This window comes from Panicum virgatum, chromosome 1N (assembly GCF_016808335.1).
Source record: "Panicum virgatum strain AP13 chromosome 1N, P.virgatum_v5, whole genome shotgun sequence".
NCBI classification, from domain to species: Eukaryota; Viridiplantae; Streptophyta; class Magnoliopsida; order Poales; family Poaceae; genus Panicum; species Panicum virgatum.
Window position 1 is genome coordinate 53,853,935 of NC_053145.1, and position 16,863 is coordinate 53,870,797.

Genomic DNA, 16,863 nt, shown 5'->3' on the forward strand with positions numbered 1-16,863 from the left:
AATGTCACTGTCTGCTCGTGAACAGATGGATAAGGCCACCTTGCTGGCCAGGGTGGTTTTCCAGCTGAAATGAAGGACCTAAAGAGGAAAGCCGCTGAAACCAGACAGCCACTGCCCATCCCAGCAGAGGCCAACGGCATCACCGTCGACTGCTACAACGGCGCCGCCGTCGTCAGCTACGGGAGGCCGGCGACGTACATCAGTCCCCGGCGCCAGGACTCGGGAGCAGCTGCGCCCAACCTGCCGCATCCGCCATCCATGGCAAAGTGTGGCCAACCCAGCAGATAACAAACACTGCAAGTATCGCAGATCTTAACCGAATCTACGACCACGGCGGTGAAGCTGTGGTACGCCCAAGTAAGCCAATTTCAAAAGAATAGAAAGGATAAGAACTTCTGAGACAGACTACGGTTTCCTGAGGCACGACGGCCCTAAAAAATCCAGTGTGTCTGGCGAAGCGTAGGTCCACGAAAAGTTTGCCTCTTGCAAATTCATGCTCAAAATCATTCACGACACCCGATGGGAGGGCATTTCTAACTGGACATCGTTCGAACAGGTCGATAAGTGCTTCACTTCATTGATTTTCTTGTTAAAAAAGGAGGAAGCTTCTCTTCATTAATTCAGTCAATATTGTTGGCAAACATGGGCTGTTGTTTCCAAGCCACAGTATATCTATGGACAAAGTATTCTAGTTCTTTACTAAGATACAAATAAGAGTGTACAACATGCAAGAGTTGAATAAGGACCTGTCTACAAAATATGGACTCTTGGCAGATCTTCCCTCATGCAACAAGCGAGGAACTTGTGGCATTACTAGCACTACACCTCTGGTCCTGAAGCAAAGAGGTTTACAAGGCCCCGGCAAGCTTGGACAGATACCTCACACGCCTGAAAAATCTCTCCATCCAAGTTCCAGACACTTTCATCATGTGATGAGATAAATGTGAATGCTGGTGTCTGCAGATGATGGAAAGCTCTATTAAGTTCAACCAACCACAAGGGATTAAATGGGAGGAAAAGTGTATCTACCTTGTGATGCTCCACAAACTTGAAGCTCAAAGGGTCTGAACCCTTCTTGGTAAACTGTGTTAGATGCCTGCAGATAATAATACATCCGTTTATGTAGAGGAGCCAAAACAACCTACAATTTGGAACAGAGGGAGTACTTGTTTTTCCTAAGAAAGCTACTGGACTTTACTTGGGACAAAGGCCATTAGATCATTATTAAGTAATGAATTTGCAAATAAAGGAAATATAGAATAAATCCAACTTACGCTGGTTTCTGAATATTTACAGTGAGCTCGGAAACGAATGTAAACTAGTCTGTATTTGTCTGATGCCTTAAGATTCACCCATGCATACAGACAACAGATATGAAAAGGTTTCAAGGTCCGATTCGAATGAAATTAATGTTTTTTATTGTTTTCATCCTTCACCTAGGAATAGCTTTCAAATCAAAAGTACTCTGAAATCTAGAAGAAGTCGGATCATGGGATCTTAGCAACATTTCACTCACCATAAATAAAGGGGAAGAGGGCAGTCTCTGATGAGCAGAAGATGAAGAAAACCATCCGAGAGGTGTGCATCAGCTACCAGGCCGTCTGGGGCTCTTTCATTACGGCACGAAATGACAGCTGCACCAACGCTGAGGAAATGTCCTTCGGACCAGACCCACTTTGGGTTCTCGCATATTGTTCTGGAGCTGTCTGCAACCTCATCTTCTGAATTTTGTCCAGATGTCAAAGCCTCTTTGCATACAAAGCAATTTGTTCGGCAGATTATTCTGCGAGGTCTCCTCTGATGAGATTGTAGTGGTTGTGCTCCAGTTACATCATCCTCTGCTGATGCTGCAAGTGGATTACTGTTTGGAGTCTCAAGAAAAGCAACCTTTGCCTCGTACGACCTGAAAAATGACCAGAGATTGTTCAATTGTCAACAACATGAAGCAACAATGGTCCTACAACAGTAAGTAACCATTACTCACCTATGCCTCAGAAAGACCATTGTTCCAGAAAAGTCATAACGTGCAGGACCCATCCACCGGTAGTTTTCGCTCTCCCTGATAACTTCTCCATAAAACCCATATCTACAAGCAAAACAACAAGTGACCATTAGCAATCATGTGAAAAAGATGGCCTAACATGCAGTAGAGGAATTCACAGATATTGTCATTTTGATTAGACTAAGCTCACTGTCGCTTCCCACAGAAAGTAAAGGGGCCATATTACTTCTCTTTGTTTGGGTTATGGTAAAGACTGCTGCAGGATGCCCATGCAAGCTCATTTAAAGAAGTAGTTACCAAGGACCAGCAATCAAGCTCACCAAATTATCACTCCTTTTGTTTTCAGGGATCCATCAGGGAAAAGCCAAAATTTTATTAAATGAAAGACAAAATTGCGCAGAGTTATTCACATCATGCAACTGCACTATCTCCTAGAGGCAGTAGCATACCCTGCAAATGAAGCAGCATAGCGTACAGTAGGCAAGACCTCAGCTGTTGGGCTACTTTTCCATCTGACTACTTGAGCTATATCAAGTGACATCCTTCTGCCGAGAATAATAAGCAGAGCAGAGGTCACAGGATCTCGCTCCCCAGTTGTGCTGCAAGGACCAATGAGCATTAACCATCAGCAAAAAGAATTGATGAGTCCATATAATGAATAGACATACAGGGATCAGCACTTTGTGGTAAAAAAAAACCCAAAAAATGGTTACAATGTGCATGGGTTGCTGGCATTAAATGGAAATGTTTTGAAAGAGCAATGCAGTGCTATTTTGGCAAGCTCACCAATTGCCATGGCTCGTGTTTGCTCACAGGTGCACTACAGAGATGGTAATAGTGGAACTGTCCACTAGCTAAAACAGACCATAACTACAACCTCCATTCTTAAATATATGACACCATTGACCTCTTTCATTCGTTTTTATACAAATATTTGTGCAGATAGATAAAATCAACAAGTTAACTCTAAAATACTTTTGATGATAGATGTTTTTTCTCGAACACGCAGTAGAACTGCGCATCAATATATTAAGAAGAAAAAAGGGGGGGGGGGAGTACAGCTTATCAGGGCCTGTAACCGCCCTTCTTACACACAACTAACTACTTTACTCTTATAAACAAATGTTACAGCTTGATGATAGATGTAGCGGTACTCATTTTATTTTATTTAACTAATTCACTAGATAAATATTATTGGTCAAAGTTTGAGGAGAAGTCAACAGTGTCATATATTTATGCTTGGAGGAAGTATCTCACACCGAATAATCATGGGTCCACAAAAATGAGTACTCAAAAGTCAAAATACAAATCCAGTGGGAATTAATGGAACACACTAATAACAAGTGATCAAAACAAGCTTTGCGGATCAGTGTCTTAAACACTACTCCCTCCGTATTATAAAGGAAGTCATTTCGGACATCGACACGGTCTCCAAAAACAACTTTAATCACTACCTTTCTGCTATAAAAAAATTATAATATATACTTTTATGAAACTACATTTCAAGATGAATCTACTTACATCGCTTTTATATTTTCAAACTCAATTTATTTACAGTCAAAGTTTAAAATGTTTGACTTAAGATAAACTTAAAATGATTTCTTTTACAATAGGGAGTACCTGAGAACAATAGCATCAGTTGAGCCAGAAGGAATTATACCAAGTCTGAACCAGTCATTTGGGAAAGAGACGATATGATCCTGTTCTGCAGTAGAATATGAAAGAAGCCCTCTAGTTTAAATCAAGGAAAAAGTCTATATCACCCTCTCACCTATGGGGGGTGGACTACGTAACCCCCCAACCTATGAAACGGTCTATATCACCCCATGAATTTTTCAAAACCGGTCAAATTACCCCCTAAAGCAATTTTGAAAAATCATAGTAAATCACAGAAAAATTATAAAATGGAAAATCCAATTGTGTTAGACTCCAAATGAGTAGATCTACACAGTGAACATATAATATGGTATGCTTTAATATATTTTTTTGTTGTAGCTTTAGATCTATGCTTTTCTTCATAGCTGTAAAAAATGTACTGAAGCATACCATATTATGTGTCCACTATGTAGATCTACTCATTTTGAGTCCAACACAATTAGATTTTTCATTTTATGATTTTTCTGTGATTTACTATGATTTTTCAAAACTACTTTAGGAGGTAATTTAACCGGTTTTGGAAAGTTCAGGGGGTGATATAAACCGTTTCATAGGTTGGGGGGTTATGTAGTCCACCTCCCATAGGTGAGGGGGTGATATAGACTTTTTTCTTTAATCAATGAACCTCATAAGTTTTAAGATCAGAAGGATCACCAAGTTAGAATTTTTCACTAACCTCCAATGCATGGTTCTTTATTAGTATCTGCAACAAGAAACCACCAAAATACTTAACGGCTTTCTATAAAACATATGCACAATATCTAAACAGGAACTTACTTAATGATGGTATCTCTAGTCCTGTAGGTTGTGAAGTTGAAAGAAGAGGTTCATGATCATCACATTTTGTTGAATTCCCAGGAAACGTGGTATTCACAGAATCTGGTGTCGGCATACTACAGTTCAGCCCATTCCTTTTTTGTTCTTCACAATTTTCATTGCTCCCAAAATATCCAAACCCCTCGGGAGTTGGAGGATAAGAAGCCTTGTACCTTGAACTAAGTATCCCATTCAGAATTTCATTAAATAGACCGTCACCACCCTAAAATTGCAAGTTAAAAAAAGTCATGAGTAACAACGGAAGTTTCTCCTTTTGGATTAACGGTAGCTTGTTTTTTTCTCTTAACAGAACATATTGAAAGGCTTCCAAACTTGTATGCAAAATTTAGATAATATGCTGGAAGTGAGATCCATTAGGAAAAAAAATCTTGAACTCACAAGAGAGCTTTGTGTCATTGCATTATAGAAGAAGGCTTACAACACACCTAAGAACAGGAAAAAAAAATACTTGATCTCCAAAACTGCGCACCAGACTAAATTGGAACAACTAAAAGAAATAGAAATGACAACTAGGCCTACAGCAGAAGCTGCAATCCGCACGCCCTGGCCCTGCACCAAGTGTTCCTGTGTTCCTAGCTAAGAGTGTGCGTAACTATTGCTGGTTTTACAAAAGTACATAATAAAAACAGCAAAAGATTAGTGCATATTTATGATCACATAGATGCTAGCTACTTCTTTCTAGTTTATTACGTTTTTATGCTCATATAGATGCTATCTAGTTCTAGGTCACATCCATGCGGAAGTGAACGGATTGGATAGCTATGTGTGGCTCCGGCCGTTCCTTGGCCAGATTCGTGCCATGGTGAGGTAGATGATGACAGGCCAGGATCAAGTTCAGCATGGAGATGAGAACTAGAGCAGTGGGCTGAGTAGATAAGCTATACGAGATAGCAGGTTAATGTATTGATTGGTCAATTTCCCTGTGAAAGTACAATAGGCATATATAGCCAGCCAGCTTACAATCCAACTCCAATTGTAATCTACATAGATTCTAGACTTCTTTTTCTAGGACTCTAACCCTGATGCTAACTTTGATTCCAATTCTTAACTACTGAACTTTCCTAACTCTGAATTTTCCTTCTCCAATACTTCTGACCAGCAAATCAACCATAACATTTAGTTTACTAAGAAGGTTGTGCATGCATTTGACCTTAATTTCTTATTGGTTTCCTGTTTTGCGGAATGAACTACTCATACTGACTAGGCGTCATCATTATAATACTTGCCCCATAAATTAGAGGAAAGATAGGATGATAACGATCGCGCAAATGGAATTGGAATTTAACTGTCCTACCACTGCAACAACACCATCAAGTGCCTTCAGTTCTATATCTGATAATGATACCAGCGTGTCGTATGCATGCCCTGCTCTATCTGTCACTATCACCTGGAGACAAACATTAGGGGTGAAAATAAGTCAGAGCACTGGAGTTGTTCATAATGGGCAGGAAATTCTGATATCACGAAATCATAAGAAATCAAAAATCAGAAATGAAGTTTACCTTTGTTTTTATTTTCGCTCTATCAAATAATAGGGCTACTGTTTCCCAATTCCTGACCCCTCTACCTTTTCCACATAATGGATGAACAAATACCTGTAATGTTTTGGCGATTTATCAATCTCAACAACAGACCAACAATGAGAAGAAGAAATATCCTTAGCATGTCTTCACAAGTGCTATGTGGTCAAGAGGAGAAGAAATGCATCATATCTACCATCAGGTTCTTTGGTCTATCGCCTTCATTGTTTATGCATGCCATGAGACGCTCAAACCAATTTTTGCAGGTCTTCAAGTCTTTGTGACCAAAAATATATTCACAAGGTACCCATGGAGAAGGACGTTTTCTTGTTCTGGTAATCCCATGTACAACAAATCGGTGCATCTGCACGAGCATATGATTTTGTTAAGAAGATATATATAGTGTATGAGTTTCAGACATAGATAGTTCTTTCTAGTTTCAGACTCAGGTCTCCCTGTAAGTCAGGCTCCCTCTTGCCTTTACAGGCCTCATACAGTTTACTTTTTTTTTCATGTTTTTTATATACTACAAGCAGTTTTTTACTTCAGAGAATATCGACTCCCTACCTGTATCTCAGAAAGTGGAATATGCAAGAAGCTAAGGTGTTGAGTGAATATTAAATTTTGTGCAATATATGAAAACATTTTGAACACCTTTGAAAACTTCATTTGATTTGCCAATAAAGGGTGCTGCGACTGGTATATTAGTGTTTATTGTTAGTGACGAAGCAGTATATCAAGTTTGTTTAAATAGTGTATGGGAGGTGGGAGAAAGCTATAGCAACACACAGAAAACAGGATGCATGGAACTAACCTATCTACTATTGGTTGGCAGAAACGTTTGATGCACGTTGCAGAAAATGAAGCTTGTATTAACCAGAAGGAATGCCATAACCTCAATATTTTTCTTGCCTTGAATAGCAGTTCTTGTATTCCAAGGCCCACAGATAGGACCCTTATCGAGCAGCTCTACACCGTAAACATCTGAAAACTTGATTTTGTTGTCCAATTTAGGCTGCAGTGTAATAGATGACCAACATGAAGAGACCAGTTCCTGTAAAAAGTGGCAACTTGAGCACAATAACATGGTAACACAGCAAGAGGAATAACAGAGCCTCCTAGCGGCATTTATCATTTGCAACTCAAAAGTGTAATTGAAAGCAACAGTATAAACCGGCATTTCCTTATGCTGTGACTGATTTAAATGCATGTAAAAGAAGAGAAAATTCTACAATCAGAATCATAAATAGATATTAATTAAACAGTATCGTCCAGTGTGAGAACCATATGTGGGGCATGGTGGCTCATATGAGGGACACTGTATATTATTTCCATCTTGGTGATCACTGCAATGGTGCTGACCAACACTAGGCAAATGTAGTGCTGTCTTCACACGCACATGCCAAGGGTCAATTTACAGATTGGTCTGACTCATAATTCACTTTTGACTTGCGTCCGATAGCCTGATTGTAGTAATGTTAATTCTGGTTACTTCCTTAAAAGCGTTGATGAGGTTCAGCTTCACAGACACACAGATAATTGTTTCTAGTTTGGATACTTAACTAGGATTTGTATGCTTTTTCCACTTGCCAAAGGATGTCTTCCAGATCACAAAACACTCCTATCAGAAAAGCCTACAATAGCTCTCCCCAAAAAAAGCCTACAATAGCCACTGCTGCTCCAAACAAAATCGCAGCAGCATCAAAATTTTTGTTGGGTACATAAACATCACAAGATGGTGAGCATGTGCAATCTCACAGTTTCCAACCACTCTTTTCGCGGGTCCTCCCCCAAATTTTGAACCAAAACAGTGAATCAAGTACCAGTTATGTTCAGACAGGTCGGGTTTGAAATTTGCAACCATATTCATCTTCTCACTGCCTTCTTCCTATCCACCCTCCCAACTCTTCGATTGCACAGCAAATGACCAAAAGCTACAAATCCCGGGGCCCTCTCACAATCCGACTCAATCCCGCACAGAACCCTGTCGATTAAGCGTCACAAGGAGGTTTCAACCCGTGAGATCTGGAGCTAGCCTTCAGCAATCGCGAACAGGCGAAGGGACATGAGATCACGGGGCCGGAGCGTACCGGATGGAGAGGCTGTAGAGAGAGGCCGCTGCAGCCGATGGAGACGACGACCTCCCCGATGCCGTCCAGGAACAGCACCTCCCCGCCGTCCTGCATGGCCTCCTCGACAGGCTGCTCGCTCGCGCTCGTGTGGGTGTCGCTTTGCCGTTGCCACTTGCCGGTTTGCTGCTCGCGCTTTTCGGTGGGGAGCGGAAGAGGGGGGAGAAGGACACGAGAAAAATTCGTTCCCTTTTTGGTTGGATATTTGTGGGCGAGGAGAGCTGGGTCCGCCTTGGTGGCTGCTGGACTTTCTGGCTCGTGGAAACCGGGAGAAAAGAGCGCGCAGTTGCTGACGGGTCAAGGCCTCAAGCAGTCCAGCGACCAAGGCTGTTCGATGGCTTGCTCTGCTGTTTTATTTTGTCCCTTCCATCACCAATGCAAAGTCATCTCAATTTTTAAAATTGAACATTTTACTTAAACTGTCAGTATCTAACATCTATATGGGTTGAAATTGAATTCAATATTAAAATTATTTTTTTACCTTTCTCATCTCAACAATAATCTTATATAGATTATCCTATATCCTCTTACAAAATATTGTATCCTGTCTACTTATATGACTGTTTTCTCGGATACTTATTAAGACTATATTTGAACTTAAGAAATGAGAATAAGACCATCTATCTATGTGCATATCAAACCGTACTCTATCCATTCTTTGGGAGCCCTCTCTTTCAATGGGCTCACTCTTATTTAATCTGTAGCTCCACGTTTAAGTGGTTAACAGATAGATATATGGTTAGAAAAATACACTCATAGTGACTGAAAATTTGTAGATATGGTCATGCTTGTAGCCTTACGTATTTTTCTACATACCAAAGAGACATGAGCATGTCAACCACATTCATGAATTGCAGTATACATTATACATGATCGTAACTTAATGCAAAATAAAATGAATTCAGGTGGGGGGATTCTCTCTCTTGCCATTGACCATCGAAACGCACAGGGGCATGACCCTCGAGCAGCTCGTCGCCGACACCCGGTGACCCGGGTCACGATTATCCCCTCCATGACCGCAGCCCTGCGGCAGGCCCAAGAACACCTCGCCGGCCTTGGACAAGGAGGAGGAAGCCCGGAAGCACACGCCCAAGGGCAGGGCTGCCCTCTGATCAGTGATCACCATCGCTATCCCTGTCGACAGGCGCTTGCTTAAGGCCTCTGCTCTGCTTATCTAAAATAAATTAGTATTTTGTTGCATCAGATTCCATCTTTACCTTGCTGCATGAGACGGCTCACGGCTGTGTGTTCGAATCTGGAGAGCTTATAGTTCACAGGAGATTAGATACGAGAATAAGCTTACTTAGGTTGCTAATCTGAAGATCAAAATTTTTTTAGTTAGCTACTCCTAAGAGAGAGTTCAGTGGCAAAAATCCCACAACAGCATTCCATAGCTTTTGTGGGTTCTTTTAGAACACATCTTTCACAGGGTACTATTTTTGAACTTTCAATTAATAATGTGTGTCCATATTTCACTATAGGACTATTTATTTATCATATTGCTTTGTTCAAAAGAAAGAACACCATAAAAGGATGGTTAAGCAGATAATATTTTACTTCAACCTGATAAGCATTTTCTTAATCGTGAAAGGTTGATGCTATGAAGCATTCAAGTGGTGTCACAAATTAAGGCTATAGAAGTTTGAAACCCAATCCATCCAATAAAGCACGAAGATTTCTTTCCTACGGCCACCCACTAAATCTACCCCCACTGAGATGCTCCAACTGTTGTCCACCCATCCAAATGTACCCAGAAAAAGTAACTCCATTGAAATGTATGGCGGAGATCTACTCCTACCCGACTTCAACGCGATCGAGCGGCTGATGTTATATGGATCCGCGGCTTCAACGCACCGCTTCACCCCGCCACCCGCGCGTCCGTCCCTGCCGCCCCCCCCGGCGCACCCCACCCCCCACACCCCGCCCCGCACCCGATGCCCCACCCCCACCCCCCCCCCCCCCGCGCTCCCCTCTCCCTCTCCCTCTCGCGTCCGCCCCCCCTCTCTCTCCCCCCGCCGCCGCGCCCCTCGCCCTCCTCAGCTCCGGCCGCCTCCTTCCCTCCTCCCCCTCCAGATCCGGCGAGGGAAAGGGGTGGGGACCACCCCGTCCACGCTCGCGACGCCTCTCTCGAGCTCCTCCCGACCCTAACCCTAGGCGCCGCCTCCGCACTGGCGCCGTGCTTGTCGGCTGGATCCACGCCGGCGCGGCCTTCTCCGACCTCGGTACAGAGTGGATCTACTCCGACGCCGCCTCCTCCTTTGGTCCCCCGCCGCCGCCTCCGCCGCCGGCCGGCCACACCGCCGTAAGGGCCGGCCTCCGCCCACCGGACACGCCGCCGTCGGGGGCGGCTCAAGGGCCTCCTGCGCCCGCCGGGAACACCGACGTCCGGCCGTGCCGGCGGGGCGCGCGTGCGTGCCCCGCGGCCGGCGTGGACTGCCGCCCTGTGCCACCGGCGCTGGTGGCCGAGGCTGCTGCGGGCGGGGCGCGAAGCCGGCGGCAGAGGCCGCCGTCGCTGGTGGGCGAGGCCGCGCGGGGCCACCGTATGCTTCTCTTATATTTTCCATGTTCCATCATGCAAACATAAACTATTACAGTTGTATTCCATCATCTGTGGGCTCGCTTTCTTGCAATTGCCTTTGGTTTGTCTCTGCTATCACTGCAGATGGATGACTTCCTGGTGTGATGCTTTGAAGATTGTATGGTGACGGGTGAGTTCCTGTATCTTGGCTTTTGGATGATGGCTCTGCAATATTATAATATCTTAGCTTTTGCATAATGACTCTGTCAATATTAGAGTATCCTGGCTTTTGGATAATGGCTCCGTCAACTTTTGCAATAGCTCTGGTCATTAAAATTTGTGGATGCACTTGATCAGTTGTTCAGATGAATAAATTTTATTAGGAAATTTACTGCACCTCTTCTCGAAAGTGTCAGATGAGTTCTTTATGGTCCCCATGCCACCAACCACATAGCTGGAGTTCTTAATAATTTTGTTTGAGTTAACTATATCTGGTGCTTGATGTATATAGTCCTGATCTTTGTGGGGGGAAAAGCATATGGATGTTGCTTTGTATTTGCATAACTCGAGCAATTTAGTTTCTACAACTAAAAATAGCAGCTGATGTTTGTATTCTCTTATTGGGTGGACTCAAGACTGTAATTCTCTTAGATGGCAGGCAAATTCTTGTGATATTATTGTTAAATGAACATAGCAGGTGATTTCACCTCATCTCTTTCCCTTTCTTTTGATTTGATGTCAATCTGATTAGTGTAAGTTGTCATGCTTGTTTGTTTCTAAGCATGACTCAATCTTTAGTGGCCATATGCAGTGATGATTAAATCAGTGGACTGATGGTTTCATGGTTCAATCAAATGATGATAATATTTTTGTGAGACCCCTAAGACCTGTTCTTTGTCTTGTTATGTTAACAAGACATGGTGGATAACTGGATTTGCTCTGATGATCAAATATCTTGTGAGGTACTAGGCATGGTCCTTTTTTTTCTCTTTACTGGACTTCCTACCATGCCGTGATGCTCCAAGTTTACGATCATATGATGATTCATAAAATTTCTGAAACATGTTCTACCTGCTCCTTGTCTCAATCTCAACTTTCATGTACCATCTTATGCCTATGATGAAAATGTACAATTGTACATCTAAGTTGTTGCCTTTTTGTTGTGCCATCTTCTTTTCTGTGTGATAGTTTTGTTCCAGATCCTTACCTTACAAGGTATATGAACTGATGATGAAGATGTTGTGAGGTACTGGGCGCCGATTATTCTAACTTTTTCACTCTCTTTGTGCCCTTAGGCTCCAACATCATGATCAAATGATGATAATATTTTTCTGAGACCCCTAAGACCTCTTCTTTGTCTTGTTATGTTAACAAGTCATGGTGGATATGCTCTGATGATCAAATATCTTGTGAGGTACTAGGCATGGTCCTTTTTTCCTCTTTACTGGACTTCCTACCATGCCGTGATGCTCCAAGTTTACGATCATATGATGACTCATAAAATTTTTGAAACATTATGTTCTACCTGTTCCTTGTCTCAATCACAACTTTCATGTACCATCTTATGCCTGCTTTTTTTATTGACAGGACCAAGCGGATGCATGATATGTGCAGAGTTAGCGCATCTTCATATAGCACTTATAGTTTTTTAGTTTGAACAGTTCTATTCTACTTTATTCTTTCAGCTTCGATAGATCAGTCACCCTCCATCAGGAACAGGTGGATTGAGTCCAATCTTTTACTGGTAAGAAAATGAATTCTGCATATATTTTTCTTGCATTTTGCAGATATATAGTGGTTCTTTCATTTTGCAGTGATCAAGACATGCTTAATCCTTGAAACTGGATAGCTGCATGTATTAACCAGCTAATCTTTGCTTTTGAGGTCCCAGGTGAACTTGATAAACATATGGTCCATTGTGAAGGGATCTTGTTTTACGGTAAGATAACTTCTATATTGTGCTATTTTTTTAATGCTCTGTGAGCAAATGCTCTTTGGACAGAGATAAGCTTGCTGATTGGATAAGATTAGCTGATGGACTGATAGATGCTTGTTTCAGATATCTGATTGTGTTTGTAATGGCTTCTTCACCTAGCTGTTTGCCTGTTCCAGTGGCCATTACAAAGAATTATGCTGAGTGTCATTTTTGGTTTTTGGAGTTGACAGAAGCCATGGCTCAAAATTTCAAGCTCTTGTGGCAATGCAGGTTAGCATATTTCCCTCCTATTCTTCTGTGTTTGAATTTTCTTTTTGTTTCTTAAGTCCTATACACATGATCAAATATCATGCTCTGAGGATTGCAGAATTACTGAATGGCAGATTATAGAATGCATGTGAGTGCTTGGTCCCAGCCTTTGGGACGTGTGGAATTCAATGGGGTAGGCGTAAGTGTCTTCCATTCTTGAGAAGCTCCATTCTAAAGGGTGAGCTGAAATTATCTATACTCAACCGAACATCCTTAATAGATATATTCTACTTCCTGTTGCTCGGTTCATCCTGAACGCCACCCGTGGCAAAACCATGGCCATTTCCTTTGAGAAATATTTATCTTGCTAGGCATCGATGATCTTCAGGCTTTTTGTAGCTTTATGTCTGCGTGTTTTTTAAGGAAACAATGCCAATTAAAGTTTTAGACTTTAGAAACTTCCAGGAGTGCATTATAGGAATGAAAATTGAAAAATGAAAATAAATGAATGCTTGTATAAAAATTTTATGAGGTGCATTGTATTGGTAATCACTGAATCGCCATTTATTTGGTGCCCTCTTGCACAGCGGCACAGCTCAGTTGTCATGATAATGAAAGACCCTAATCTCATTGACAATATTTTTATTCGCTCTGATTGCTAATTTTGTCTACAGCTTGATATGAAACTTTACTGATGGCACTGTCAGGGATGGAGATACATTACTGTTGGTCAGCTCTCCATCGCAAGAAAAAACATGCAGAGGGTTGCATCTCTCCAGCTGTTAGTTCTATTTAATTTATCAACAAATCCCATTGACATCTAAATTAAAACACATTCAATATGTGGAATTGTATAGATGGATTTTTAAGAGAAGAGATGCAACCTATTTGCTCGAGCTCCTGGTCTTATTTTTTTTTGAAAGTTAGACTCCTGACCATCACAGCCCTGTATGCATTCTTTCTGAGTATAATTATATGATGCTGCACTTAAATATGTTTATTTTTTTAACCCGTAGCGTTAGCACGGGCCAACTTACTAGTACTACGTCAAAGCACGGTAAAGAGAAGTGAGTTGGGCCGATGATGCATGGTATGGTGGAGTAAATCTCGAAGATGATGTAACTGAGAATATTATAAATCACATACGAGGATCTGTACACCAAAACCCCGGGGAATCTATTCATCGCGCGCGTGGGTGCGAGCGATCCTGTCGCAGAAGGAGGAGGAGGAGAGCACCAACGGCGCCGGAACAGAAGGAAGAAGAACCGACGCCACTGTTCATCTTCCTCGCGGAGACGAGCGTGCCGGTGAGGGGTGGGATGTATTGACGCAAAATCCGGTCACACACTCGAATGCGCTAGAATGCGCAGCAATATCATCAAAACGATCAACACCAGCAGCCTCTCTGCGCAGACCGGTCAGACCGGATATGCGGACCGGTCAGACCGGTTCTACAGAGAACGCCGTGAAAACCTAAAACCTCGAGCTCGGGAGGGACCCGTCGGAGCTCGTGGATCTAGGGTTGCTCTGAGGTCGGCCGCCCACTTAGAACATCCTCGAACGCCGTAGAGACAAGCGAAGAATAGCAGATGAGATTGGAATAGCTAAGGTTTGGAGGTAGAAAGTAAAGGATAAATGTGTGAATCGATTGGGATTACCCTCAATCGGCCGTGGCCCTTCATATATATAGGGTGGGGAGGTCTGTACCCGTTAGGAGTCGGAACCCTATCAAATCCCGTGCGAAAATACAACTCCTAACTCGGACTGGGCGTTTCGGACCGGTCTGGCCGTCAGACCGGGGTGCAGGTCTTTCGGGAGGCATAACTCCCTCATCCGTACTTCAAATTGGACGTTCTATATATGCATTTTGATCGTCTCAACGAGATCTACGCAATGGTGCAGTCCAATTTGCAATTTGACAAACTTGTCTAGACCGGTCTGACCGGTTTAGGAGAGAGGTCTAACCGGTCTGTCCAGATTGTCCAGAAAACCTTCATCGTGCCAAATTTGGGTGTCAACATATGCCCCCTGTTTCTTGGTAAAGCTTGAGTACCAAAAAATATTTCTCCAAGCCAAAAAATGCACTTGAACAATGAGAAGCACCTACGCACCAATCACTTCTTGCTTTCAAAAGGACTATATCACATATCGGCCATGTCATCTTGTGTAAGTGAGACAAGCCTGAGTATATACAACCTCGGCTGTGAATCATGTCCTTCAAAGGAACTATTTCGATCCATCTAGGAAAATAATATGTAGCCATTAACACAAAGCAATGTCTAAGAATGAAATCCAATCCTCAACCTTGGAACAGCCATGATTTGATAGTAGGATGTATCAACACAGCGAGCAAACCGCTGACATTCTTCACACCCCTTACATCGCTTGAAAGAATCAGACATCATGGCAAGCTAGTACAAATCGGCTCTTTTAAGCAACTACTTCATCTTGGGAGCCGATTCATGTGTACCACAAATGTCTTCATGAACGTTCCTCATGGCAACTTTGGCCTGATCTGAGCTCAAACAATTAAGAAATAAATATTCGGCCATTCAATGATAGTTTATCGTCTACTAAAACGTTTTTTAGTGTTATCCGCCGAATATCCCCTTTTGCACCGCGACCAGGATCTTTAGATAGGAGATTACAGGAACCCTCCAATCTTGATCTTCGGCTTTAGTGATGAACCACCTTTCATAGCCGAATCGGTGTTTCCAGTAGTCTAGGCAGTCAGACCAGTCCCATGACCGATCAGACCGGTCTGGGCGGTCAGACTGGTTGCATCTACCGGTTGGACCGGTTCATCAAGAACCTGCAACTCAGCTTTTGCTTGCATTGGCTTTTGAATATAAAAATATTTCTTCACAATTGCTTAGCTAGATGCTTGCTGAGCTACAACGTTAGCCTCCCCATTCTCTTCCCTCGGTACATGCCTTATAACAAATTCACCAAAGGAAGAAGTAATATCGAGGCACTTGTCAAGATATGCATTTAAAGATTCATTGTGTCATTGGCATACCTTGAATACTTGTTGCACCACCAGAAGTGAATCACCAAAGGCTTCAACATGTTTCACGCCCATAGATTGCAGAAATTCCAAGCCAAATAAGAGCGCTTCATACTCAACTTGATTATTTGTGCAATCTTCTTTTGATCGGTTTGAGAACTCAAAAATAGCACCATTCAGAGAAATAAGAGCAGCACTAGTTTCTCGACCATCATCGCAAACTGCTCTATCGAAATATAATTTTTATGGTGTGCAAGTAACATAGCCGACTTCCAAATCATGCTTATCATTAATTCGATGCTCAATAATGAAATCTGCTACAATTTGGCTTCTCATAGATTTCAAGGGTTCACAAGCCAAATCATATTCAACTAAAGTATAAGCCCACTCGCCGATTCTACTACTTAAAATCGGCTTCTGTAACATATGCTTGAGCACATTGGTTTGGCATACTACTATGCAAGTACTAGATAGTAGATAATGCCTCAATTTGGTACTTCTCAGTAAAAGTATACTTTGTCTCTGCATCAATAATTCGTCGGCTTATATAAGTGATGACATACTCCTTGTCTTCGGTTTCTTGAGTCAAAACAGCCCTAATGATCTTGTCTTCAGCAGCCACATAAGGCCTGAAAGGAACCCCTCTCCTAGGCGTCTTGAGCACAGGTAGTGAAAACAAATAAATCTTGATCTTTTCAAAGGCCTCTTGCTGTTTTGCCCCCAAGTAAATTCAATTTCAATATTTGACCGAAGAATAGAAGTAAGAGTATCAACATGCCTCATTACGAACAGTTTGCCAACTTTCCAGCTTGAATTGAAAAACTTCTAATTCGGCCATTATTTGATGATGTTACAATTTTCAACCAACTCAAGACCTCACATACATAATCAAAGTCTTGAGAGCCCCTTACAACTGATCTGTTGCATAGAAACTTCATGAGGTAAATTATCATTTGCCAATATTTTGCCCCCCGAGCACTTAAATGTCGTCGAGCTCCATATTGCTGCT

The 16,863-nt window shown here is 42.3% G+C and overlaps 1 protein-coding gene and 1 long non-coding RNA gene across 8 annotated transcripts; one reads left to right on the forward strand and one right to left on the reverse strand.

The window, feature by feature from the left end:
* Nucleotides 1-557: 557 nt before the first annotated feature.
* Nucleotides 558-8,361, reverse strand: LOC120656685 (ceramide kinase-like). 7 transcript variants are annotated; one of them, XM_039934871.1, is made up of 14 exons: nucleotides 8,106-8,258; nucleotides 7,839-7,999; nucleotides 6,928-7,069; nucleotides 6,212-6,379; nucleotides 5,998-6,090; nucleotides 5,790-5,882; nucleotides 4,436-4,697; nucleotides 4,335-4,385; nucleotides 3,623-3,707; nucleotides 2,452-2,601; nucleotides 1,985-2,086; nucleotides 1,517-1,903; nucleotides 1,030-1,096; nucleotides 558-957 (listed from the first exon to the last, which is right to left on the reverse strand). In XM_039934871.1, the coding sequence occupies exons 4-14, from the start codon at nucleotides 6,377-6,379 to the stop codon at nucleotides 820-822; spliced, it is 1,596 nt and encodes a 531-aa protein (XP_039790805.1). In that variant the 5' UTR covers nucleotides 6,928-7,069; nucleotides 7,839-7,999; nucleotides 8,106-8,258; the 3' UTR covers nucleotides 558-819. The 7 variants fall into 7 exon arrangements, with proteins under 7 accessions (XP_039790805.1, XP_039790803.1, XP_039790804.1 ...); XM_039934869.1 differs by having other exon boundaries at nucleotides 6,911-7,069; XM_039934870.1 differs by having other exon boundaries at nucleotides 6,830-7,069.
* Nucleotides 8,362-12,345: 3,984 nt separating this feature from the next.
* LOC120656687 lies at nucleotides 12,346-13,007 on the forward strand. Its single transcript, XR_005667967.1, has 3 exons — nucleotides 12,346-12,406; nucleotides 12,547-12,553; nucleotides 12,722-13,007. It is a non-coding gene; the product is annotated as an uncharacterized LOC120656687 (long non-coding RNA).
* Nucleotides 13,008-16,863: the final 3,856 nt, after the last annotated feature.